The following is a 25,856-nucleotide window of genomic DNA, read 5'->3' as shown; positions in this document are numbered from 1 at the left end:
ATCCATGTCTATTCAAATGCCATGGATAGGAAACGCAATGGGAAACGTATATGTAACAATCACAAATAGAGCTGGGCGAGGGACAACTCGACTCGACTAACTCGACTCATCCAACTTGTTCGGACCTGTCTTGACTCGGAATGGGTGAGTCAGTCCAAACTGAGTAGGCTTCGCCCAATCCGAACTCAAACATAGGGTATACTGGACTCGAATCAGGTCAGGCATGCTGGATTCGGTACCGAGTCAGGTCGAGTTTGGGTTAGGCATATTTCAAAACCGGATCAAGTCGGGTCAGCCCTAACTCGGTCCGACTCGACTTGATGCCCAACTCTAATCACAAACATAGTGGGGCTCACCGGTATGCTCATCACGGTAATCCAATAGTATGATCTAGTGCGATGATCATGTGGGGCCCACGTAACAGAAGTCCTACATGGGAGTGCCCCAAAATCCTCCGATTAGATCCTGACCATTCTATGGCCCACAAGTAGACAATAAAGAAAAATGTACAACAACAATCTGCATTCAACTGAAAATAGGCCACACATCCATGGGCTGGGAAGGAGATTACTCGGCCACGATTCGGCCAAAGATGGACATCCCCCTACCCTTGATTGCTGATGCATGAATAACCGGAGGAATGAATGACAGTGCTAGAGTTGAAGAACATTTAGCTTCCCATCTCACTGATTGGAGTATTCTAACAGTGGACTACTAATTCCACCCACTCTTATTGATTTATTCATTTTCCAAAGTAGGAAAATTGGGGTATGAAATTCAATCAGGGTGTGTGTAGATATCAAATTCCCTTACAAAAGGGGCTCACCACATTTCAAATCACTGAATTCTCTAGAAGCACAAAGGAAATGTGGGTTGTGTAATGAGGCCTCCCTCTCCAGATAGAACTTGTCAAGAGTCCTTAATGAGGCCTCCCTCTACAGATAGAACTTCTCAAGAGTCCTGTCAAAACAACCTCATGAATAATGGAAGTACAACAGATTGAAGAATCTGACACCCACAAACCAGCTTTATACTATCTAAAAGAAGAAGAAGAAGAAGAAGAAAAAAAGGGAACATCCATCTCCATTTTTTCCGACAGCCATTCGTAGTGTCAAAATTGGATTGGGTCCCACCAGGCCCCAGTCTTAGAAGACTTGGATGAGCATTAGGGTTATCAATGGGCCAGTATGTGAAAGCCCAGCCAGCTGGGGTCATGTTTCAATGATCTCTACCATTTATATGATGGGTCATCATGGACTCAGTTTCAGATGGAGTAGATTCAATAATATTTTTATATTGGGCTAGTTTCAAACCTTTGATCATTTAAATCTTTCCCTTAAATGGCCCACCTTGGAGGGCTAGACCCAACGGACTACAGGCTGGTTTAGGCCCAGCACATTGCCACCTGTACCTAAAAGTTCGTGGCAATTTCGGCCCAAGGGCTGGCCCAGGCATTCCCCATGTGATGGATGGGCTGGATTTGTGAACCACACCTCTGTGGGCCCAACAAATGAATATGAATGTTTTAATGGAGGCTAACCCCTCTCAACTTTTGTATGTGGTGTGGCACACACAAGTCATGGATTTACTTGATTTTTAAGCCTTAGGTCCATCATGGAATGGTGCATCTGACTGATGGGGTAGATGTTTGACAAGCATCACGGTGGGCCCACACAGCTCGACCTCATGGGAAGTTCCCATGAGCTGGACCGCACAGAACCTTTTCCCACATATATATATATAACACTGGGCCAGGGCATAGGAGGCTAGGGTGGGGCCCAGTCTAAATTATCATTACAAGACTAATATAGATAGTGGGGCCCAGTCTAAATTATCATTCCAAGACTAATATAGACAGTTGGGCCCATCACTTTGGGATGTCATATCCATGATCAATCATACAGCACGCGAGGAAGGTACCGACATTTTACATGGACGTGGCAGGAACTGGGCCAGTGCACTCATGAGGTGGGCCCATTTTCGGAAGAAAACAATGGACGGTCTAGAAAGACTGGCAAATAAATGTTCCAGATTCAAAATAAAAGGTGTCTTACCCCCCATTCTGGTGGAACTGTTTGATTTTTGAGATGGGTCACCGTACAGTTAGGCCCATTTGTGGGCCCACTTTCAGCCCATTGGACAATCCGTAAGAAGACAGACCCGACTAAATGAGTGGACCACCATATCAAGAGAATGCTAAAATTGCACATCTCGTGTGTACTCTGAAAGCGGATTTGGATCGCACGTGCAAACAACTCTCATGTGTGTGAGCTAGAACGGGGCTCTTCTGGAGATCCAAGTGGGTAGATTCGATGCATCTATATTAGGAAACTATGATCATAACGTGGTCCATTTCTCTTAGCCGTTCATTTTTCTGTGCACATCTGGCTCGCATGGTGGTTGGGATGGCCATATGAGCGACACTGATCTCTCACACGTGTGCCTATCTTTCACGTGTGAGGCGAGTGCATGTAGCTAAGCAATGGGAATGGGAAAGTTTGGATTACGAGAGTGTAACAAAGGCACAGGGCTCTTCTTTGTAGAGAGAAAGACCAGATCAATCAAACAAAAGCCTACACGTGTGACTAAAGCTTGTGTTTGGTTTTCATACCGTGGGTATGATGCTTGGGTATACCAGAGTCTATCTTAATCAAGGTTTGATTGAACCGCTTGTGTCCCACGTTGAGTCAAACTAATTAGATATTGGACGCGTGATTCAGCTATCCTATCAATCATAGGTTGGGCTTAGCATTTTTACGATTTGTGGGAAATGGTAAGGGTTGTTGGTTCCAAATGGAATTTTTTTTGCCCTGTGATAATAAACTTATGTCCACGGACTTAAAAAGACTTATTCTTTTACCCTGATATTTTAGCTTAATATTTTTCAAAAAAATAAAGATAAATAGATAAATAAAAAGAAGGTTGAATAATGTTAATTTTATTAATATCTGAATGTTGGTAAATTACTGTTGTCAATTAATCGAATAGCTACATAAATAAAATAAACGAGAGATAAATACTTGATTCATCTATCGGAACAGACAATCGATGCTGATGGTCAGCAAAATGTGATCGAAATGATATGATCAGCTAACTTGAAAGTTCATTAATCATGATCTTATAATTTAAGGTCACATATATTTAACCTTACTACTAGGTACTGTAGCGAAACCCATTGAGTAATAGCGATATATGCTAAAATTAATGTAGATTATGCTAATATAAATTGAAAAGTAGATAGATATTTTTAGTACAGGACATCAGGCTCTTATCCGTGTGCTCGTATTATGATTTGTTGAGGCAGTAAAATCGTAGATGAATTTCCTTATTGATTTTAAATTCTTTGCATGCTAGAATGATTTCCGGATAAAAAAAGTCTCCAGATTCAAAATAGTTGGCAGATCTTTTTCTCATAGCTAGTCTGTATGCTGGTAGATGTTTGTGGCCCACTAATAGAATTTAAGATCATTTTCAAAAAAGTCAAGATTTCTCTGATGAAGACACCCAGATCAAGATTAAGTGCTGGTGATGGAAATCGAGGCTGCTCTTGGACTCAAAGTTGATGGTGGCCACTCATCTAGTATCCTACCTCCTGCAGCTCCAATCAAGGTGTTGGACGGTCCAGATTGAACCACCTCCCGCATTTTACTTTGTTTCTTGACGGTTTGAGAGGTGAAGGAATTTAGCACTTGATACGGATCCATAATTGGATCAGGTCAAAAAATTTTAAATGACAGTTGTGAAAGATAATAACAAATGATAGTCAGAGTTATATAAATGCAAGTAAAATTTTATTTTATGGCCCAAAACAGTGTTAATAAAATATTCAACCGTCCTGATCACTCCGAAGTTTCTGTACGAAGATTGATGATGGAAATGTATTGACATTCGATGCAGCGTCCGTTGTATAGTAGCAATTTTCTTTCACATCGCATCATGAATTGAGAATGAGATATGATACGGTAAAGCAGTAAGAACCGTAATACGGTGGAACCATCTCTCCACAGGACACGTGGCATTGTGATATAATAGATCGGGTCCGTCCATAAAAAAAAAAATCACATGACATAATCCTATCCATTACTTTTATACAGTTTATCCCACTTCAAATTTGACCATTAACCGTTTTTGTTTTCCACCGTCACTTATAAATGGACACAGATCAGATGGATGGCGTTGTCTAATAGGAGTGTTTTCTGAGATATGAGCCATCCATGCTGTGGTCCTGCATATGGGAGGGCCTGATTTTCACGTGTACTGCCACGTGTCCTATGGTGAGGTTGCTGTGCATATAGGCTGTCGCTCTTCACCTCTACTCCTGCAAATCTCAATGTTAATACTCATCCACTCATCTAGAAATGGCCCATGCGCTTTGAATCTCATCCATCCAGGTGGACGTGAATCTCGTGGCCCACTCAGGCAATCTTGTTGGTTGGTCATTCAAATTCAAACTAACTCGATCCTGACGGTTGGTAGTGGGTCATGTACTAGCCCTTTCCCTAGGTTTTACCCGTGTAATACGTTAGTGGGTGTTGCCCTGACCGTGGGGCCCACATTGTTGCATGTGATGTGTATCCACGCTAGCCGTCAGTTGCTCATTTTAGGGCATGGCACAAAAAAACGAGGTAGATTCAACTTTCACGTGGACCATGCAGTGGAATTGAATCCTCACCGTTCAAAACTTGAAGGGTCACAAAAGTTTTGGATCAAGCTGATATTTTTGTTTTCCCGTCATCCTGGGATGTGTGACCGTATCAACAGGTTGGATGGTGAATAAACGTTACGATGGGCGCTAGGAAGGTTTTAATGGTAGGAGTTTAATCACCGTTGTTTCCTGTGGTGTGGTCCACCTGAGATATATTTCTATCTCATTTTTCGGAAAATTTCATAAAATAATCTATAGAATATGATGGACGGTGTGGATATACAACATATACGTCAAGGTGGTCCCCGGTCGGGTCATCATTATGTGTTACCCGGGTAACACGTAATCCTCTCCCCTTCTCTTACGGCCGGGCCTGGGGTAACTCTCGGCCCGGATTTTGAATTTCGTACAACACTGTTATACAGAATGCCCCTGAAGAAAAAATATCTATGGGTCCCACTGTGGTATCTCTGGAGAATCTACTCCGTCCATCAATTAATTAATCTCCTGCTACCTTCTAAGCTCAAAATCTAGGCATATTAAAAACTCAAGTGGACCACACTACATGAAAAAGTACGCATCAGGAATCCACCATTGAAAATCTTCTCAGAGCCTCGTATCCCACTTTTTCCTGTGGTGAGATCTTATTAAGCTTAATATCTACCTGATTTCTGATCTGACGTCCTACCATGAGCGGGCACAACCGATGGCCGGAGTAGATCCTAACCACACATCGCATTGGGCCCCACATAGCTTTTCGTTGCACGGACTCTCTACAGCAACGGTTGGTAGTGGGTCATGTACTAGGCCATTTCCCTAGTGGCTAACCTAGACCTCGGATCCCAAAGTAGTCAATGTCACGTAAATTCATCTACCTCCAACCTAGGGAACCACTCGATTAATAAAGTGGGTCCCACCCAACTACTATATGTAAGTATGATATTGCATTCCACCAATGGACCCCACCAGACCATTCTGTTACAACAATCTCGAACCATTTTAGGCCATTAGGTCCACCTGTCTCGCCTCAGTCGCACCGTCATTTTATGTACCATGTCAGTGTCGTGGTCCACACGCATGCACTCAGTAATTGAACCGTCCAAATGGTGGGTCCCACTGAACAAAGGTCCTGTTTCTAAATTCAGATTGATTGAACTGTTCTCGACCCTGATTAGTGGGAATTTGAACTGTACGCTAGTTTTCATTTTGGCCGTTGATTAGACATCCGTCAATCGTACGTTCAGTGGTAATAATCGGGTTATGGTCCATCTCTTTGGGCCCACGGTTCGGATATTTTTCTTTGCGTTTCGTGCACGTCCCATGCGCTATTTCTGCGTGCATGAGCATGGAGCATCACACTCGATCGGAGTATCAAAGTTTTTTTTTTTTTCCCATGAGGCTAATTCCAGCCTCCAGCGCGACGAACTAATCTTAATTCATTCCCTTGAGGATTGGATGATTCGGATGGCTAGTATCATCTTCTCCCGGAGTGGATGATACTAACCATCCAATCCTTGTCATTTCTTCATATCAACGGTGTGGATATCGACCACAGGATCCAACATCCACGGATCATATAATCCCAGGAAGGGAACAGTATGTGGATGGTCCAGATTCACCCAATCAACTGTACATAGGAGTGGCAACGGACCAGTTGCAATGGCCCTGCTTGGATACCATCAAATTAGTTATAAGTAATTATGTTTACTTAAAAGTACTTATCTATTTCAGTTAAAATTTTCGACTTTTCTACTTTTTCATAAGTCTCCGAAGAGAGGAACGAAAGAGAGGAGAAGCTGTTAACTATATTATCTACTAAACATATTTATCTTATTAATAGTAAAAACTAAGATAAGCACTTATGGAATAAGTAGCTTATCTTTAAGCAGATTACGATCCAAACGCTCCAAGAGAAGCTGAAAGCTCCTCGTAAGTCATGATTGATCTTCCATCCATTCCTGACCGAAATGGGTGGGCCATTTCAAGGAGCGTGGATTGCGTACTACCTGACACGTACCTTGCTAGGAACGTAGAGGGGTTGTGAGAGGTCACTGTAATGTATGGGTTTTATCTACACGGTCTATCCATTTTTTCATATCATTTTAGTATACAAGCCCAAAAATGAGGCAGTTCCAAAGTGCAAGTGGACCACACCACAGGAAGCAGCAGTGGCAATGACACCCACTATTGAAACCTTCCTTGGCCCACCATGATGGTTTATTTCCATCAAACCTGTTCGTTATACCACATTGACATGGATGAAGGGATAACTCAAATACCAGCTTGATCCAAAACTTCTGTAGCCCCCAAAATTTTTTAACGGTAGATGTTTAATCTGCACTGTGTGGTCCACTTAGGACTTCGAACTGCCTTATTTTAACGGTATATGATAAAATGACATGGAAAAAATGTATGGACGGTGTGGATAAAATCCATACATCACGGTGGCCCCTCAGAGCCCTTGTCGGTTCCTAGCTGGGGACGGGCGGGTGTGGTACCCAATCCGGTCACCCTTTCAAAAGGCGGGGCTTGGATTTGGAATAAGATGCTTCCTTGCGGGTCCATCGGATCCGATTAGATCCTAACGGGCTGTTATGGGACCCACGTAGTGCGTAGAAAATCCAATCCGTCCAAATAGTGGGGCCCACCATGGTGTACACTTAACTTAAAAAGCCGCCCAATCCAATCATCACGTGGGCCAAAACCCGAAATTCAAGTGGTGCATGCATCTGGCACGTGTACGGAGTCCAATCCGTGCAAAATACGAGCCCACGTGCGGTGATGGGACACCCCGAAAATCATGCCAATCGAGTTATCAGTGGGCCCCGCAGCTTGAATTTGGAGGTTTTCGTGCGGTTCTTTCATTGCTTTCCATGCGCTGTCACACCTGTCGGTTGGATCCTCACGGTTTTCGGGACATCCTACCAACATGGTGGGGCATACCTCTCGACGATTCGGATTTCCCACGGACCATGTGGGTCCCACAACGCGAAGGTACCAGCAGCGGGACTCGGATTCGGTAGTGACCCTTCCAGTACGAGCTTGGTACTGGCCGGTACTAGAATGCTCTGTGGGCCGCACCGTGATGTATTTGTTTAATCCACGTCCTTTATTCATGTTTCGAACTTATTTTAGGACAACAGATCCAAAGCTCAATTGGACCACACTGCTTCCCAGGAAGTAGTGAAATCGGATTGCGTGCTGAGTAACTCAGTATGCTCTTATCACTCAGTTAGGCCCACCTTAAATGTATGTGTCTATCCATACCGTCTAACCACTTTTCCATCTAATTTAAGGAGTTGAACTCAAAATTCAAGCATATCCAAAGATTAAGTGGATCATAACACAGGAAACAGTAGGGATAATGATTTTCACCATTAAAACCATTCTAGGCCGGACAGTGATGTTTATTTGTCATCAAACTTGTTCATAAGATCATAAAGACATGAATGAAGGGAAAATACAAATATAATCTTGATCCAAAACTTCTATTGCCCCTAAGAATTTTTCAACCGTAGATGTTCAATTCAATTGTTTCCTATGGTGTGGTTCATTTGAACATTGTATATGCTTCATTTTTAGGCTAAGCCCTAAACTTATTTAGTAAAATGAATAGACCGAGTGGATAAAGTACATAAATTATGTGGACCTCATAGAGTTTATTCAGTAAGCTAATAAGCGTAATAAGTTAATCACCATGCGGTAGTGGGGATTAAACTCCAACTGCTAAATCCTTCGTGGGGCTCACTGTGTTATTTGTTTATTTGCCATCAAACCTGTTCTCAAAGTTGCACGGACATCCATGGAGGAAAAAAATAAAAATCAGCTTATCCAAAATTTCCATAAGGCAGAGGAAGTTTTGGATGGCAGGCATTTAATCCCCACTGTGATATGGTCTGCTTGATATTTGAATTTAACTGGTTTTTAGAATAATACCCTAAAATGAACTTAAAAAAATTAAAAGAGGGGTGGATGAAAGATCTGCCTTAGTTCTGAGCGCATGCCTTTAAATGATACGTTAAAATAAATGGACATACAGATAAAACACATACATCGACGAAAGATCTGCCTCAGTTCTGAGCCTTTTTTTTTTTAAAATAATAATAATAAATAAATTATTTAACGCACGCACACACACCCCACACACTCACACTTCAGTTCTGAGCTCATGCCTTAAAATGATATGTTTAAAATAAAGGGACACATGGATAAAACACATTCATGGGAGGCCACAGAGCACTCTCAAGCCAGTTGCCCATTGTGATGTATCTGTCTACGCTGTCCATCCCTTTTCTTAGATCCTTCTAAGGTGAGAGTATCCCTTTTCTTCTGTCATTTTTATCATTTTAATGTATGAGTAAAAACAGAGGCAAATCCAAAGCTTAAGGGCCTGTTTGGGTGCATGGATTTGGAACCCCTTGGATTCAAACCCATAGGATTGGAAACCCCCTCGATTTGTAATCCTCACGGTGTGTTTAGTACCCACAAGTGTGAATCAACTTTAATAAAAAAAACCTGTGCATGGTATATTTACAAGGGTTTCAATTTAATTACTAAATCAACTTTAATATCTCTAATTAGTGAGATATATAATTTTTGACACTATGGTTGTGATAAGCCCACTAAAATATATGCTTTGCCTGAAAACGATGAAATTCCAAGTCTCTAATGGACCGCAAGCACAAGATCATGTCTAAGTGACTAACCAACGATTTTTAATCATTGATTAATATTGATAATGTTTGGATGAGTGGACGGTGCTGATTTACATGGACAATGTTTAGACGATGTTGATCATCATTAGTGGGTCATATGCCCAATAGAATGATAGTGTACAGTGACACACATGTCACAACTGCAACTATTGAAATGATTTTAGGTGTAATCCGAGCTCTCATCGTGGATTGCAAATCCCCTCGATTTGGATCCCCCAATTACTTTATACGCAAACAACCAAACGGATTTGAAACCCACTCCCATCCCCTCCAATCCACCGTGCCAAACGAATCCTAAGGGCCTGTTTCACTGGGCGGATTGGAAGGGATTGGAAGTTAAATCCCGAGATTAGCCGGGCCTGCCAAACAAGCTGGGTGATTGATCCCAGGATATAGCAATACCATAGATCTTACGACAACCCACTGACAACACCATCATTAGCTTTAAATCCCATCCAATCCACCCTAATTTGTTCAAATTTGCATGGGACGTGTTTGGTTCGAGGGATAGGAGGGTTTAATCCCGCGATTGGCCCGGTGTGCTAAACAGACTCGATATAGCAATCCCATGGATCTTAAGACAATCCACTGACAACACCATCGTTACCTTGAAATCCATGCCATGCATCCTTTTTTATTTTATTTTATTTTATTTTTACAACATACGCATACACACCCCACACACTCACGCTAGTGGAATTTCACCACCTATGGACACTCGAACCCTTGACCGGGTGTTGAAACTCCTGAGAGTCTACCATCCGAGCAAGAGTTAAGGATCCATGCCACGCATCCTAATACCATTCAATCCCTTCCAATCCACCCAGCCAAACACGCCCTAAGTGGATCAGAGTGACATATAACTTTTGCATCTAATGCAACTATGCTTAATAACCAAGCTCATTAAAGCTTAAAAAAAAAACAAAAAAAAAACTGGTTGCATGAAATGCAAAAGTCTCCGTCAGTGTAGTATATTTACCTCATTGTTGTACTCATACCTTAAATCTGTCTTATTTTTGTATTCATTTCTTAAATTGAAAGAAACCTTAAAGCTGCCTTAGTTTTGTATTCATTTCTTAAAATGAAAGAAAAGAATGGATGGCATGGATTGGCTGGTGTTCTGTGCACTGTGGGCCGCACCATGATGTTTGTATTTCATCCATGCCGTTCATCTAGTTTTCTAGATCATTTTATCGTATTAGACCAAAAATGAGTTATATTCCCATCTCAAGTGGACCACATTACAGGAAACAGTGTTTAATGAATTTTGACCATTAAAATTTTTTTGAGGGCCATAAAAGCTTTGTATCAAGCTGATATTTGTTTTTACCCTTCATCTGGGTCTGTATGACCTAATCAACAGATTGGATGTCAAATAAAAAGTACAGTGGGCCTTAGGAGGATTTTAATTGTAGATATCCAAAATCAATATTATTTTCCTGTGGTGTGGTCCACCTGAGATTTATATTCCTCTCATTTTTGTGTTCAAGCCTTAAAATGATCTTTACAATGTATGAACAGAATGGAGAAAACACAAATCATGGTGGGGCCCATGGAGCACCGTCCACCAGCCACGTGGCTGGTGGCAGGGGGAGTAGCCAATCCGTTCCCATGGATAAACAGATACATTAGGGTGGGCCCCACCGGTGGCCAGAGACGGGCGGTGAAGGATGCAATCCACGTCCTCCGGTTACAAAGAAGCTGCAAGTTCCTCGTTAGTCGTAACTGGTCTTCTCTATTCCTGGAACGCGCATTGCGTCCTACCCAGCACGTCTCTCGCCCTGAACGGGCAGTTTTCTGGGTGGGCCCACTGTGATGTATCTGTCTATCCAAGCCATCCGTCCCTTTTCTAATATCATTTTAAGGCATGACGAAAAAATGATACAGATCCAACGCTCAAGTGGACTTGGTTGCATTAAATGCACTGAGCGTTAAATGCCAGTTGCATTAAACGCATAAGCCATCTGTGGTGTAGTTCATTTTAGCGTTAGATCTGGCTCAGTTTTGTGTCAATGCCTTAAAATGACATGAGAAAAGGGATGAACGGCTTGGAGAAACGGATATATCACGGTGGGCCCACCCACAGAACTGCCCGTTTGAGGCTAGAGACGGTCGGGGGCAGGAGCGTCCCTGACAGTAATGGGTGGGCCATTTCAAGGGGAGGGGCCTGGATTTGGAGGAAGCGGATTGGCTGGTGTACCTCACACCAGCTGGTGTACTGAGGTAGGCAGGTTCGGTCGTCTGATTAAGAAGTATGTGTTGTATCCAAGCCGTCCATCCATTTGGGGAGCTTTTTAAAAAAAAAATTAGTTTTATTTAATTTTATACACGCGCGCGCACCCGCTGGTAGAATTTTACCACCTACGGGTACTCGAAGGCTTGAGGCGAAAAATAAGATACATCTAACAATCAAGTGGACCACACTGCAAAAAGCCGTGGAGATTGAACGTCTGCCATTGAAACCCTCTTTTGGGGTCACAGAAATTTTGAATCAACCACCTTATGAACAGATTGGATGGAAAATAAACGTTAGGGTGGGCCTGCGAATTGGTTAACGATGAAAATCATTATCTCCCCCCATCCGTAGTGTGGTCCAAATGATTTTAGATATGATTATTTTTTATATAATATATTAAAATGATCTCTAAAAATAGATAAACGGTGTAGATATAATAAATACATGGGGCCCCGTAATTTTGATCTCATTTGAACCGTTCGTACAACTCGCAGCTGGAGGAGCGTTAGGGCTCGTCCTCGCACGACACGTACCTACAGCAGCTATATAGCTGGTGTGTACTACACCAGCCAATCCGCTTCCGGATTTGGAATAGATGCTTCCGGGCGGGCCCATCAGATTTCGAGCAGATCCGAACGGGCTGTTATGTGACGTGGCGTGTGGGGGAAGATCCAATCCGCTCAAATGGTGGGGCCCACCGTGATGTGCACGTAGCTCAAAAAGCAGCCCAGGCCAATCATCACGTGGGCCAAAAGCCCCAAATTCAAATAGTGGCACGCATCTAGCATGTGTACGGAATCCAATCCGTGCAAAATGCGAGCCCACGAACGGTGATGCGACGCCCCAAAAATCATGCCCAATCGAGTTATCAGTGGGCCCCACAGCTTGAATTTGGAGGTTTTCGTGCAGTTCTTCCATTGCTTTTTATGCCACGTCCCTTCTATCGGTTGGACCCTCACGATTTTCAGGACATCCTACCTATATGGTGGGGCACACCACCTGGACGATTCGGATTTCCCACATACCATGTGGGTCCCACAATACCATGATTCGATATGACTAACTTCAAGAAAAAACGGAGACTGAACGGTTCAACCATTTCAATCTGGACTTTCCATATGAAGGTCCGACCATTCTCCTCCGTCCAATATCAAACCCCACCGATGGCCCGTCAAAATGACAAAAGTACCCCTGAGAGACATTCCCTTATTCACACCGAAATTTCCCGAACTTAAAGCGAACCGTTGGAAATGACAGAAACCCATCGGAGACATTTCATCGATTTCGCTTGAAAAAGACCTCACGTGTATGGCCGCAAATTTGCATCAATACCAAGGGCATTATAGTCATTCCATCAAATCAATCCTCTGAAAACCTGAGAAATCATCAAATCCCTACCAAACCAGCACTCCGTGTCTCATTACCGTACACGTGGCACCCGTACACTTCAATCTAGACCGTCCAAACACTGGACTCTTCTTCCATCCATAATGTGGCTGGTCCGGATAGCCGTGCAGGTATGCCACGTGTACGGCTGCTTCTAGAGTCCAGTAGCCCCAAAAAAAACAAAAAAAAAAAAAAAAAAAAAACCTATCCTTCAATACGTACACCGACGACAACGACCTTTCCTGAAATGAGAAGAAAAGGACCTCAAAATCCAGCATATTCACGAGAATGCCACTGCGCCACCAAAACCAGCCGATCACTGCAAACCCGTTCCCGGCGTCGAGATCGCAAGGTCCGGCCATGAAAAGCAATCTGCGTCGACCAATCCCTCGCCAATCCCGACCTGCCACGGGTTCCCGCCATTCTCTCCAACCTCTCCGACAGGCCAAACCCCCCGCCCCATCGCCATCCCATCCAACCCGAGCCCGAGACCGAGCCCGAACCCGGCACGGTTCATGAACGGGTCGCCGAGCGCCAAATACCCGGGCGATGACGTGGCGAGCAGGGAGCTGAAGCTGCCAGGCACGCCCATGTCGGCGGGGATCATCGGGGGCGACATGTCGGATTCGGAGGCCGAAACGGGGGCGGATGCGGGCGGTAAGGAGGCGGGCGAGGGAGATGCTGACGTGTCGGTAGCGGGGGCGGTGCGGGAGCGCTTGTTGGGGTGGTGGGCCTTGCTGCGGGTCCCACCACCGACGGGGATGTTGCGGAGGGTCCCACCTTGGGTCCAGTAACGACGGCAGGATTTGCAGAAGTGCCGGGGCTGGGAGAGGTTGTAGTTGTTGTAGTAGCAGAACTTCGTGTGAGTAGACTCGCAGCGTGGGCAGGGTAGCGGCGGCTGCTCCTGTTGTTCCGTCCCCGGAATCTGCGTCGGTCGGGCCGAGCGGCGATCGCCGGAATCTGACTGCATCTCTCTCTCTCTCTCTCTCTCTCTCTCTGCGGGTGGGGATGGTGAGGGAGAAGAAGGATAGAGTGTGAAATGGGGGAGTGAAGCGGGATTTTATAAGAGAGAGACTCGCGCGAGGAGAAATTGAATAGGTGAGTTTCCGTACATGTGCAGACGTGGCATGCGCTACCATATCCAAACAAATCCATCAGCTGGGCCCCACAACGGACATACCCTGGCAAAATGTTAGGACGGTAAGCTCCTAGGGCGGGCATCCGATTATAGGTCGGTGCCGATATGCTTCTAACCTTCTAATTTCTCATTCGTGTGGCCCACTTAATGAATGGACAGCAGGACAGGTGATTGACGGCTGAGATGCCTCCTTGAGAACCATGCCGGACGCCACTTTCCTGTGCCCTGGGAGCTCATCGCAGTGTCCATGATAGATCCAATCCGTCCATCAGTTTCTCCTGCTCATGTCCACCTAAAAATGAACTAAAAATCAGGCAAAACCAAAGCTTTTGGGCCACACCACAAAAAACAGTGATGTTGGAAACACCCACCATTGATTATTTCCTGGTCCCACCTTGAGTTTATATGACATCCAAACCGTTCATAAGCTTACTCGCACTGGGATTAAGTAAAACCACAGACATTAGACTGATCCTTGACCGACCTGACCAGCGAACATTTCAATGATAGTGCTCAATCCACATTTTTTCCAGTGGCGTGGTCCACTTGCTTCTTTGATCTGCCTCATTTTTGGACTTATGTCCTAACACATGCCGGCTAAACTGATGGACGGAGAGGATGTCACACGGACTTCGTAGCGGCCCCATATAGCCTCCGCCTACTGCAAAATCATGTTGCAGGGGCACGGACAGTCGGTGTCCGACGCTTCGTAAGCTGACATCAGGTAGGTCCCACGACGAAGGTGCGGTAATTAGGTGGGCCACGTATGTACGTTGAGCATTCACCGTTCGTCGTCCTAGCTAACCGTTCATATTCGCTGTAGAAGTGTGGCGCAAATGATAAGCGTGCGTTAGTTTTTTTTTGGGATCAGTGCATGTACATGATGGGACCCACCCGATGAGTGGTCCAGATCTAACAGGCATGCCGCGGATCGCGGTAGCACTTCTCTCAAGAGAGACATTCTGATTATGTTCGCAGATTCGTGCTTGGGAAGTACGGAAGGTTCGGATCCTAGGCTCGGAATTGGTACGAGACGATTTCGCAGGAGGCTCGGTTAGACAACGAACGTACCCTCGGGATTTGATTTTGGACAGGTGGGGTCCATCTCCCTCCAAACCTCTGACGTTGTAAGGCGTACATGCGATGGCCCATAAACCAAACATATCTGGTACAGAGAAATCTTAACCGTCCAATTAGTGGCCGGAAGAGGATTAAGTAAGTGCATTAACGCCCCCACTCAAACATCGATCATAGCCGTCCATAGTTGGCCTGGAACGGTCTGGATGGATGTACGTGCATGTGTTTAGACGGGGATGGTTGCCGCCTTCTAATAAAAGGAACCACACCAAACCTCGATGTTTTTTTGTATCCAATATTTCAAACCCTTTTTCACCGTCCACGTGTACCAAACGGCACACGTGTGCAAAATCCAGAGCTATTGAAAATATCCCAGTCTAAAATCAGGCCGTTTCACTGCTGGGTCCCTCATGTCTGGTTATCCTTTTTCAACCACATGTACTTCTGGCCCACTTGACTAGCTGGCCAGACTGAGTTACGTGGAGGCAATATCCACCGTAGGGATCTCCTTAGGGCTGAAAGTGGGGCGGGCTGGTGAAGGTTCATGTACCTCAACCCTAACCTAATCCAACCCAACCTCGGGTTGGAAATTCTTAACCCAAGCCTAACCCAAGCAGGCTTGGTTGGGTTAGCTGAGTGGTTCATTATTACGTTAGTCTATTATATTTCAATGCACTCTTACTTTTTGTATATATGATTTTATTAATTATATATGTAGTTATTTATTTTAAAGAATTGCATTTTTTTTTCTAAACAAACAAGCTAAAATATAAGACAACTCCTTTAAAAGACATGTTGTGTGGCATGCAAACTATATATACTAATGAAACTCAACGGCAATAGAATTTCTAGTGCCTTCAGCACCGATGATCCACACTCAATTATAATTTATAAGTAACTTACATATTAATCAAGATTGGGATTGGGATTGGGATTGGGTTTGGGTTGGGCAACCCGAGACCTCAACCCTAGCCCGACCCAAGTTTTATCGGGTTGGTGTTTGTATAGCCCAAGCTTGAGATCAGACTCGATACATCCTGCCCAAGCCCAAGCCAATGTCGGGTCGGTCACGGGTACGTCGGGTTGAACCCACCCAACTTTCAGCCCTAGATCTCCTGATGAATGACTCGGATGTTGTTACAAGTGGGTTGGTTGCAGATGTGTATAACCATTCATTCCAAGGCACACAGCATCAACAAAAATCCAAAAAAAAAAAAGAGGTAGTGGGGCCATCTAAATGAGCTCCTAGGATTTTAACGGTCTGGATTGATACTCAGAAACTGTGCGCGTGGCATAGATTCATGGACACTATTTTATTGCAATAAGACCTCTGGATATTGTTCATTTTAACGGTACAACTAATGTCCATCAATTATATAGGAACATAATCAAAGAAGAGTAATTTTTTATTCACGGTGGATGTGGATGTCCTGCAACCCGTACATGAAGTCGAAACTTGGGTGGGGACCACCATGATATATGTGAGAAATTCATCATGTCCATCTATTTTACAAGACATAAGCCAAAAATAAGGTAAACCTATAATTTAGGTGGGCCACATTTATAAGAAATAGTAGGATTGTACATTACTGTTGAATATTTATGGGGCCAACTTGGTTAATATTTTTGGGTTTTTAGTTCATCCCAGTGAGGATGATATCATGAATAGTTTGGATGGTGGCTACCTTAATCGAAGGTATATTACTCCACATTTTCCTATGGTGCGGCTCATTTAAGTTCTGTATCTACTTTGTTGCCGTCCAATTTTGGCCAATGGATACAGTCGATGTAAAAGTGCATTTTTTTTATAGACCTGCAAAAGACAAGGAAGATGTAGTCGCTCTAATAAATGGTACACGCTAGAGTGTGTTTATCTTACCCCCTTATAGTTTTGGATGTTTGTAAGTCAATTATGAAATTGTCATGCATTAATGAGATGCGCTTGAGATTCTATGCTTTAATGAGAAACTACCTCCTAAGATGTAGTTGAGTTTGTCTCTGTCATTCAGCCGAGATTAGGTCGAGCCCTCTTCCTCTAGGCCTGGGTCAAGGTCCCCTTAAGGTTTCTTGAAAGGCAATGGTTGATTTGGTCAGCTCAGGGGCTTGGGATCATTTCCTTATGGGTTCCTAACTTGCATTGCAGATATTATAAGGGAAATAAGCCGACCAATGATGAAAAGTTAGGTTGGAACTTTGCACACTTTCCCAAGTCAGACATGATAATAGGTCTGATCATACTCAGAACCCGAACAAGAAGTAAGATCGAGATTGACATCTCATCACCAGATCGAAACACCTACCGACTTGCCCAAACACTTAAAAGAACACTATTTCTGTCAATTCCAAGATTTCCCACTACCAAAAAATTGGGCAAATCCGACGGACTGGGGGTGTATTTAGCTATGGGTAAATACGTCGGCATTACCGACAGCTAAAATCCGTCGGCGAAACCCAATTTATCGGTCTCCCTCCCCATGTTTTGAATGGTCGACGTCCAACCGTCTGATGTTTTCTCAGTTTGTGGTCTATCCAAGATTCAATTAGGGATGAGTTCTGGGGATCAATCCCAAAATAATGTTTATAAATGGATGGACAGAGTGGATGAAACATATCCATCATGGTGGGGCCCAGAGAGCCCTCCCCTTTCCAAAGCTTTGTTTAGCGTTTTATTGTTACGTAGAAAATCTGTGATTTTTGTACATAGTGTAAAATAGTGGTGACTTGTTCATGAAAATAGTGGCAATGATATAAAGTTATCCAGACCACTGAAATAATTTGTCTAGTTGAAAATGTTTAATATTTATAATTTTATTATATATAATACAATCTTAACTATCTAGAAAATGGTCCCTCTTTCATGTACGATTGTTAACAGAGTTTTTGTTATAAACAGTGGAAAACGTACACGGTTTCATTTTTAAAATTTATAATCACTGCAAAAGAGAAAAAGCTACGGATTATGTATCTTTTTGACTACGGATATAAACTGAAGCTATATAACTACGGATTTAATCAACAGCAAAGTCCTACTTAATATGTATAATACACATCTCCATATGACCTTATTAGAGACCGACGATGCTTAAGGGGCTCCATGGAGCCATTATAATATATGTGTTTTATCTAATCCGTCCATAAATTTTGAAATATTATTTCAATGCATGAACTCAAAAAGTAGAAAGATCAAAAGTCTAAGTGGACCACACCATAAGAAACAATAAAAAATAAATTTATATCATTAATATGTGGTGTGGTCCACTTACATCTTCAATCTGACTCAATTTTTAGATCAACCCTAAAAATGAGCCGTTAAAATGAATGGACAAAGTGGATAATTAACCTACACAACAGTGGGCCCCACAAATCCTAAAATAAATCACGATGGTGATGTCCATCACCCCCCAGACTGAATCCCGTCCGCGCTCCTCTCCCGCGCGCACCCAAATTCCCAAAACCAAAACCCCTTCTCGCACTCACCCTCCCTCGCCCTCTCTCGATCTCACGCGCTCCCTCACCCTCTCTCTGTCTCTCAGCCCCATTTCTTTCTCTCTCTCTCTGTTTCCCAACCTCTCTGTCTCTCTCGCTAGGGTTTTCAAAACCCCCTTTCGTTGCAAACTCACCATTAATCTGTGAGCACGTCCTGTGCTAGGGTTTTCGAAACCCCTTTCATCCAACCCTCTTCACTGCCCCGACTCATCCACCAGCCGCAGCCCCCGTGACCACAACCTTCGTCCGCAGCCACCGCCCCTATTCGTGTCTGCTTGATCCTCCAAGGAGTCCCAGCTGGTTAGAAGTTCCAGGCATTTAACAATCATCTGATTGCAATTTCTTCTTTGCTCAGGTGTGTGATGATAGATCTATTTTTGTATTGAATTTCTTTACAAGGAAAAAAATGTCAACAACTTCCCTCCGTTTGCATGCCAGATGCTTGTCAAAATGCCAATCCCAAGGAAGGGAGTATTCAAGCCAAGCAAAAATGCACCAATTGGATGGTTCGTATCTTCCAGTCAATGGCCTAAATGGATGATTAGGAATCAGAATTGTTCTGGTTAGCAGAACAGGATTCGTGTAGCCACCTCCAACTAGTAGTGATGTAGCTTTAGATGATGAAGAGCATTTACAGACAAAAGGTCCAATCACATTGATCCGAACCAGCTATTGCTATGTCCAGTACTATGATTTGTGCCTTTGGCACTTAGCAAACTAGATTTTTGAGATGTCTTCTTTTCTAAACTGAAAACACAAATACTAGCCTGGTTCAAAATTTGTATGTCCTCATGAATGTTTCAATGGTGGATGTTCAATCTCCATTTTTGTTTTTTCCTATTATGTGGCTTACTTGCGTTTTGTATCTTCTCCATCAGCTAGATATCATCCTGATTAGGAACTCAAATGGACATTCATTAGTATGATATAAGTATCTGTTCTTCCATTGTTTCTATTATTGTTTTTTTAGTCTAGTATATTAATCAGTAATGATTTTTTCTGATTACTCTTGTTGATGAGGATGATGGTCAAGGTGGTCCTAGGTCCTTTTACAAGCATTTCCATATATACATTATATAATTTGGTATATCTATGCATCAATCTCTCTTTTATAACAATGTTCGCCGACATGTGCTGCAAAAGATGTTGTCACTTTATGGGACCCAGACACAAATGTTCTTGTAGCTGTAATTAGAGATACTCTTACAGTGATTGTGTGAATATCATTATCTAATTGTGTTGTGTGTGTAAAGAAGACATTTGCTAGCATTATACCAAAGAAAGTTGTATAAACTTCTCGCAGAAGGTATGTCAATTCACTATCCGTTATCTCATGATTCTTTTTTTTCTATACCCTACGACTTTGCATGTCTTACACCTGTGTATGTTTATTCCTTCTCTTTCACCTTTGTATGTTGGTTGTTCTTTCTTTCTTATTCTGGATCATTGTTGAAAAATGATTGATGGTTATCATACACATTAATTTGACGTGGAAGCTTACCGAAAGAGTTGAGGCCTTGGTGCAAAGCAAGAGTGCCATAGAAAAAGGTTTATTTTTTAGTGTTTTTTTCACGCAGAATGCTCTGCTTTCATTGATGATTTCATTGAATTGAAGTTGGGTTTCTTTGGAAATTGGTTTAGGATCTGTTTGATAGTATTTTGATGTTTGTTGAGTTGAATTCTTGAAGAAACGATGACCAAGAAAAGGAGGCGGTTAATTGATAAACAGCCCGATGGCAATAGCGGAGGTGATTCGAGTGGGATCCATGATCTTGAAACACAACTCAAGCTTTATGGTACGGATTTCAAAGAACTCAAGTGGATTTTTCTTTTCTTTTCCTTTTTTCCTTTCTTTCTGGAAGATGACTCTGAAATCGCATTTGGTTGTTTTGTTTCTTTGAATCTGGCTCTCCAATGCTAGAAAATGGTAACTTTCATCCTAGGTTTTTAAATTCTTAGGGCCTCAACTGCAGAAATTCAAAACCCAAATCCAATTTTTGATTTTTGGATTCAAAATTGTTTGGCATTTAGAGAGCCAAAGTTTCTATGGCCTAAACATAGATGACTTGACCTTTTGTTATGCAGATGTAGAAAGAAATAAAAGAGTTCAACAGTGAGATCTTGCTCTATTTCCTCTCAAGGGTTCGTCTCTTTTCTCACTAGGTATCTACATCCCACAAGTTTGCATTTCCAGATGTTGTAAGATAGTAGTTTCTCATGTATTGATTCATTGGTGTTAGAATTTTGTTGTTTCCTTCTAGAGATTAGAATTTGTGTTGTTTCTTTTTTATTTTTGTGCTAAAGCAGTAAATCAATGCTGCGGTAATACATTACAATCACTGAACTTTCTTATACAAGCTCTTTTGCTTAATGGACCATGCATTCCCAAAAGTTACCAAAAAACAGAACCGGTGTTCCCAACTCAGCTGAAATTTGCAACTAAATGCTAGTGATTTTTAGTCCTTGATGGTTGCTTGAGGGTTTCCTCGACTTCAGTCCTTGATGGTTGCTGAATTTAATAATTTAGAGCGGTGGATAGTTGAGGAAGGAGCGATGCTGAGTCTTTTACATTTACATATTTTCCGATGCCTACAAATGAAGATGCTTCCAGAAGGATTGGAGCATGTGACTGCACTCAGGAATTCGGAGCTAAGTTTTATGCCTCAGAGTTTAATCAATGGGCTTGGTGTAGGGGGAGTGGATTGGCATAAGATTCAACACATATCCTCCATCGACATTAAGCATCCTATTGAAAAATCCCCACAGAGAATGACAGAAGTACCAGCTTATGCAAGCTCGAGCAACATATGTTGAAGCTATTGTTTAATGAGGAACACCTTCCACTGAAATATGCTGAAGCTGTTTTGAAGATAAATATTGAGATGGAGAAATGTCATTTGTTGTGGAGACTGACAATTAAAGACAGGCTTTCATTCCTTGTTGAAGACAGATTCAGGATATCTCCAATGCTTACACAGATGAGTTGAGATCGGAAAGTCTCAAGCGTGTGCAACCTAACTTCTCTACAAGCCAACACAGGCCTGGATGGAAGAGATGTGCAAGATCCAAGCTGTCCATCAGGTGGGTCCCTACTTGTTGATGCCACAGCTCAAAAATCAGGCGAGTCCACTCCTTGGAGGGTCACCAAAAGCAAGGGACCTACACCCTACGAATTCTGTGCAGCAAGACCCATTTAGGAGTTTCTCTGTTTTAAGGACATCATATATCTTCACAAGCTGGGAAGATGCCTCTATCAAACAGGTGATATTATGTTTCTGTTGTATCTCAAATAAATTTAATTCAGTTCTTTGGCCTCCCATTTGATAGGAAATTGAAAGAACTATGCACTTTCTTGTGGAGAATTTCACTCTGAGAAAAGCTCTTAGATATTATTCTTTTCATTTTGTTTTTCATTTGTGAGGTGTCTTATCTATTGGTATTGCAGTACCTGATGCCTATTATAAGAAGTGAAGTGGACATTATTGGGCCCAGATTTTTGTAATATTTGACATAGTTTTAATAAGCCCATTGAAATATATACTTCGGTAAAAAATAATGAAACCCCAAGCCTTGAGTAGGCCACAAGCAAGCGACCCACCAATGTTTTTTGTTGTCCATTTACATAGCCAATGTTTGGACTGTTTGGATCCTTCTATTAATGTAATTTTAGTGATGCAGTTGATAATTTGATTATTTTGGGGTGTCATTAGAGTGCCATGTGCATAATGGATTAGTAGCCTAGTCTGTTTACCCACCCTCACTAAAATTGAGGCCATGGCCCAGCCCATTTAATCATCTGATCCATGATTCAGGCCAAACCCGCCTGGGCCTGAATCCCATCTTGGGCTAGACCGCAATTCAAAAGGTTGTCAAACTTGGACTGGGCCTGTCCCGTTCATTTGGTGCACTTAAACATAGGTCAGTGTTTGACCTGCAAGCTTAAAACTGACCAAGTTTGGACTGCGGGCGCCAGGTCTGCACAGGACTCATCTCCATGACAACTATGTCAAAATGTATGAATTTAGCCTTCTGTGTTTGCTTTTTTTTTTTTTTTCTCAGTTCTCGTTTATTGGATATGTTCATTTGAATCCTTTTCTTACTTATACAAGTGTATATAAGCTCACTCCCCCTAGGCTGTTAAATTTGGAAACATGGCTGTTCCATTCTATTTCTGTTGAACAGTCATCCTTTCTTCAGGACTGCGCTTGATGCCTGCGAAAAGCTAGAGTTCTCTGTGTCCAAAAGCTAGAGTTCTGTGTAATGCACAACATATTTCTGTTGCATTCATTGTCATCTCTTAGACATATTTGATGATGGCCCTGTTTTTACCTATGAATTTGTTGTTTGTAAGATTGAAATACCTTGTTTAATGTTTTATTGTCTCAGTCTATCGACATTCGCCATTGAGTCCTTAAGTTGATAAATGCATAAGCATCATATTAGCTTGGCTATTTTATTTTTTTCCTTTTCAGTGACTGAAATTATTAACAAGTATCTTCTCATTCTTCTTCTTCTTCTTCTTCTTCTTTCTTGCAGAATCTTAGCAATAGGGAGCCTGCTGAGACTATTAGGTGGAGATCACCTGCAACGCAGGGTCGTGGCGGTAACAGGAGCTATTCTTCTCATTACATCTCCTATGGTATACATGTTCCCCATCTTAATATGAAAAAACTGCATTTATTTGAAACACTTTGTTACGGTTGAAGCCTGCTTTAGCACTTGGATGGTCTCAAATTCATGTCATTGCATTTGCTGGTCTCAAATTCCATTTTATTATTGTGCTAAAGCAGTTAACCAATGCTGCACTAATACATTACAATCACTGAACTTTCTTGTACAAGCTCTTTTGCTTAATGGACCATGCATTCCCAAAAGTTACCAAAAAACAGAACTGGTGTTCCCAACTCAGCTGAAATTTGCAACTAAATGCAGTCTTTAATACCCATGATTTTCTGATATGTACAGTTGTATACACAGCTGGACCCATATCTATAGGATACTAATCTAAGACACTTGGACCGAATGCCCTAGGAACTTAATAAGTATATGCTTTGGATTCTTTTATAAATTTTGAGCAAGCAAATTCTAGCATATATAACTTTCATTTTTTTAATCACAATTTTCATTTCCAGACATTTTTCTCATAGCAGAGAGTGCGATGACCAGCACATGCAAAGAGTGCTGAAATTTTATCTTTGTAGAAAGGCTTGCAGTTATTAAGTGCACATGTTTTCGTTAGTATAGTTATATTTTTACCGATCTGCATTTTCTTTTAAACTGTAGAAATTTCTTATCGAACAATTTCAAAGGGTGGATCCCTGTTGAGTTAGGGCGCATGATCAATCTTGATACTCTATAGGTTGCAATGCAAGCTTTCAATGGTTATCAGGAGAAAGAGGACTTGTACTATTAGAGAAGCTACCCTTCAATGGAAATAATCTGTGTCATGGGAGAAAAATATGTGTCATAGATGGCTTAAAGTTTCTACAGATATTTCACTTTTTTTTTTTTTTTTTTTTCTTTTTAAAGATTCCCCAAAGGCTTTCATTACAGATGTTTCACTTGTTTATTTTTTATTTCCTTCTGATTGAGAAATGCTAATGTCATCTTCCTGATTCTGCTTCGTCTTTTGTATAATTGATTTCAGGGACATTTGGTCAGGTTTTGGAATGCTGGGACAGGTAAAAAAGAGATGGTAGCCATCAAGGTTGTCCGTGGTATTAATGAGAAGAGAAAGGTACGCTCTTTTCTTTTCTTTTTTCAATCATCATTTTAGGTCACTAAAAATTGGCCACGCTTGTGTGGATGTAACTAAGCAGAGGGAAGTTTTAGCCCCCCTTTCAGATTTTTGGTGCATGGACCATAATATCATCATTTCTACAATGGCCCCTTTCATAAAAACTAAAAAACCCCTTGTGTATACTTATTGTATTTCATGCATGCTAACTGTTTGATGAAATGGCTAAACAAAGAATGTTTTGTGTGGATGTAGCTGAGCAGATGAATATGGTGTAAGTTTTAGTGGTCGGCTACATATTTGAACTCATGCATATTTCTTCAACTTGTGCGTATCTCTTCTTCAAATGAGAATGAATGTTAATGTGTGAACCCGGGACTGAACAGAGGTCGAACAACAAAGAATTAATGTGTGAACTTTATGTTATCTGCAATTAGTTTTTATTGGGAATGCATTTCTTATGTTATCTAGAGTTTGTGACCAACAAATATCCATAAATTTCATACCCATTGAAGTAGAGACTGGCTTTGCTCTTCTTGATTTTCATTGATCACATTGCGTCCTGATATCAGTTGCAACAGAACAATTCCAAATGAATTAAACATGTCCTTACAGAAACTATGTCATTCTCTGTACACTCAGGTGCAAGGTATCTGCACATTGTTGACTTGGTTTGAGTCAAGGAGGTAACTTGATATTTTACTTTGAGACAGGCCAGTCATCATCCAATGATTGTTGCATGCCACTGTGAAGGTAGAGGATGGAAATTTTGGGAAGACAATGATCTGAAAAGCAAATTTTGGGGTTGTTCAATCCAGCTTGATCCTGTTGGTCTTCTAACTCCCGAGTTTGATGATGGTGAAGTTTTTCAGTGGAGCAAGCTATGAAAATCATGAATGAAAATAGCCACATTTGTTTCCTCATAGGGTTCAAGCTGAAATGTGTATTTCTTTTTTATTCCTTTAGGTCACAACTTCCATTTATAACCTTATTATGGGAAAGCTCTACTGTGATCACTATGGTACCATGCGAATAGAAGGAAATTCTGAATATTTATGTAAGCTAAAATTCAAGGAGCAGTCGATCATAGACCGAAATCCTCACTAGGTGATTAATTCACTATGGTACTATATCCGAGTGCACATAGACTTGCTAAGATTTGTATTTTCAGCATTATTGTAATTGTAATTGTAATTGATTGAATGAAAGATTGTAATTGATTCATTATTGAATGAATGAATAAATGGTTGTAATTGAATGAATGAATGATTATGCAGGTGGTAATTGAATGAATGAATGATTATAAATTTATTTAAGTGTAGGCAATAGCTACGGATATTGAACGTAGCTAGGAATCTGACAAATCTATTGTTATGGATCCAACACTACTTTTAGCTACAAATACTACCCGTAGCTGTAGTACTTTTAGCTACAGA

General features: G+C 41.9%; 2 protein-coding genes across 3 annotated transcripts; one reads left to right on the top strand and one right to left on the bottom strand.

Annotated features, from left to right (window-relative positions):
* Nucleotides 1–12,847: 12,847 nt before the first annotated feature.
* Nucleotides 12,848–14,011, bottom strand: LOC131218618 (dof zinc finger protein DOF3.4-like). Its single transcript, XM_058213265.1, has one exon. The coding sequence runs from the start codon at nucleotides 13,950–13,952 to the stop codon at nucleotides 13,299–13,301; it is 654 nt and encodes a 217-aa protein (XP_058069248.1). The 5' UTR covers nucleotides 13,953–14,011; the 3' UTR covers nucleotides 12,848–13,298.
* Nucleotides 14,012–21,671: 7,660 nt separating this feature from the next.
* On the top strand, nucleotides 21,672–25,064 carry LOC131218247 (uncharacterized). 2 transcript variants are annotated; one of them, XM_058212926.1, is made up of 3 exons: nucleotides 21,672–21,944; nucleotides 23,220–23,322; nucleotides 24,331–25,064. In XM_058212926.1, the coding sequence occupies exons 1-3, from the start codon at nucleotides 21,729–21,731 to the stop codon at nucleotides 24,366–24,368; spliced, it is 357 nt and encodes a 118-aa protein (XP_058068909.1). In that variant the 5' UTR covers nucleotides 21,672–21,728; the 3' UTR covers nucleotides 24,369–25,064. The 2 variants fall into 2 exon arrangements, with proteins under 2 accessions (XP_058068909.1, XP_058068908.1); XM_058212925.1 differs by lacking the exon at nucleotides 24,331–25,064 and having other exon boundaries at nucleotides 23,220–23,446.
* The last annotated feature ends 792 nt before the right edge of the window (nucleotides 25,065–25,856 follow it).

This window comes from Magnolia sinica, chromosome 11, assembly GCF_029962835.1.
Source record: "Magnolia sinica isolate HGM2019 chromosome 11, MsV1, whole genome shotgun sequence".
In the NCBI taxonomy this organism is placed as follows: Eukaryota; Viridiplantae; Streptophyta; class Magnoliopsida; order Magnoliales; family Magnoliaceae; genus Magnolia; species Magnolia sinica.
The sequence above is the reverse complement of the archived record's forward strand: the minus strand, read 5'-3'. Positions and strand labels throughout refer to the sequence as shown.

What these genes read in the sequence shown, in the direction of transcription:
- LOC131218618 (XM_058213265.1), bottom strand. Translation starts at nt 13,952, where the DNA reads ATGCAGTCAGATTCCGGCGATCGCCGCTCGGCCCGACCGACGCAGATT.
- LOC131218247 (XM_058212925.1), top strand. Translation starts at nt 21,729, where the DNA reads ATGGAAGAGATGTGCAAGATCCAAGCTGTCCATCAGGTGGGTCCCTAC. An exon ending in AAGATGCCTCTATCAAACAG is followed by an intron (nt 21,945 to 23,219) that starts GTGATATTATGT and finishes TCTTTCTTGCAG; the next exon opens with AATCTTAGCAATAGGGAGCC.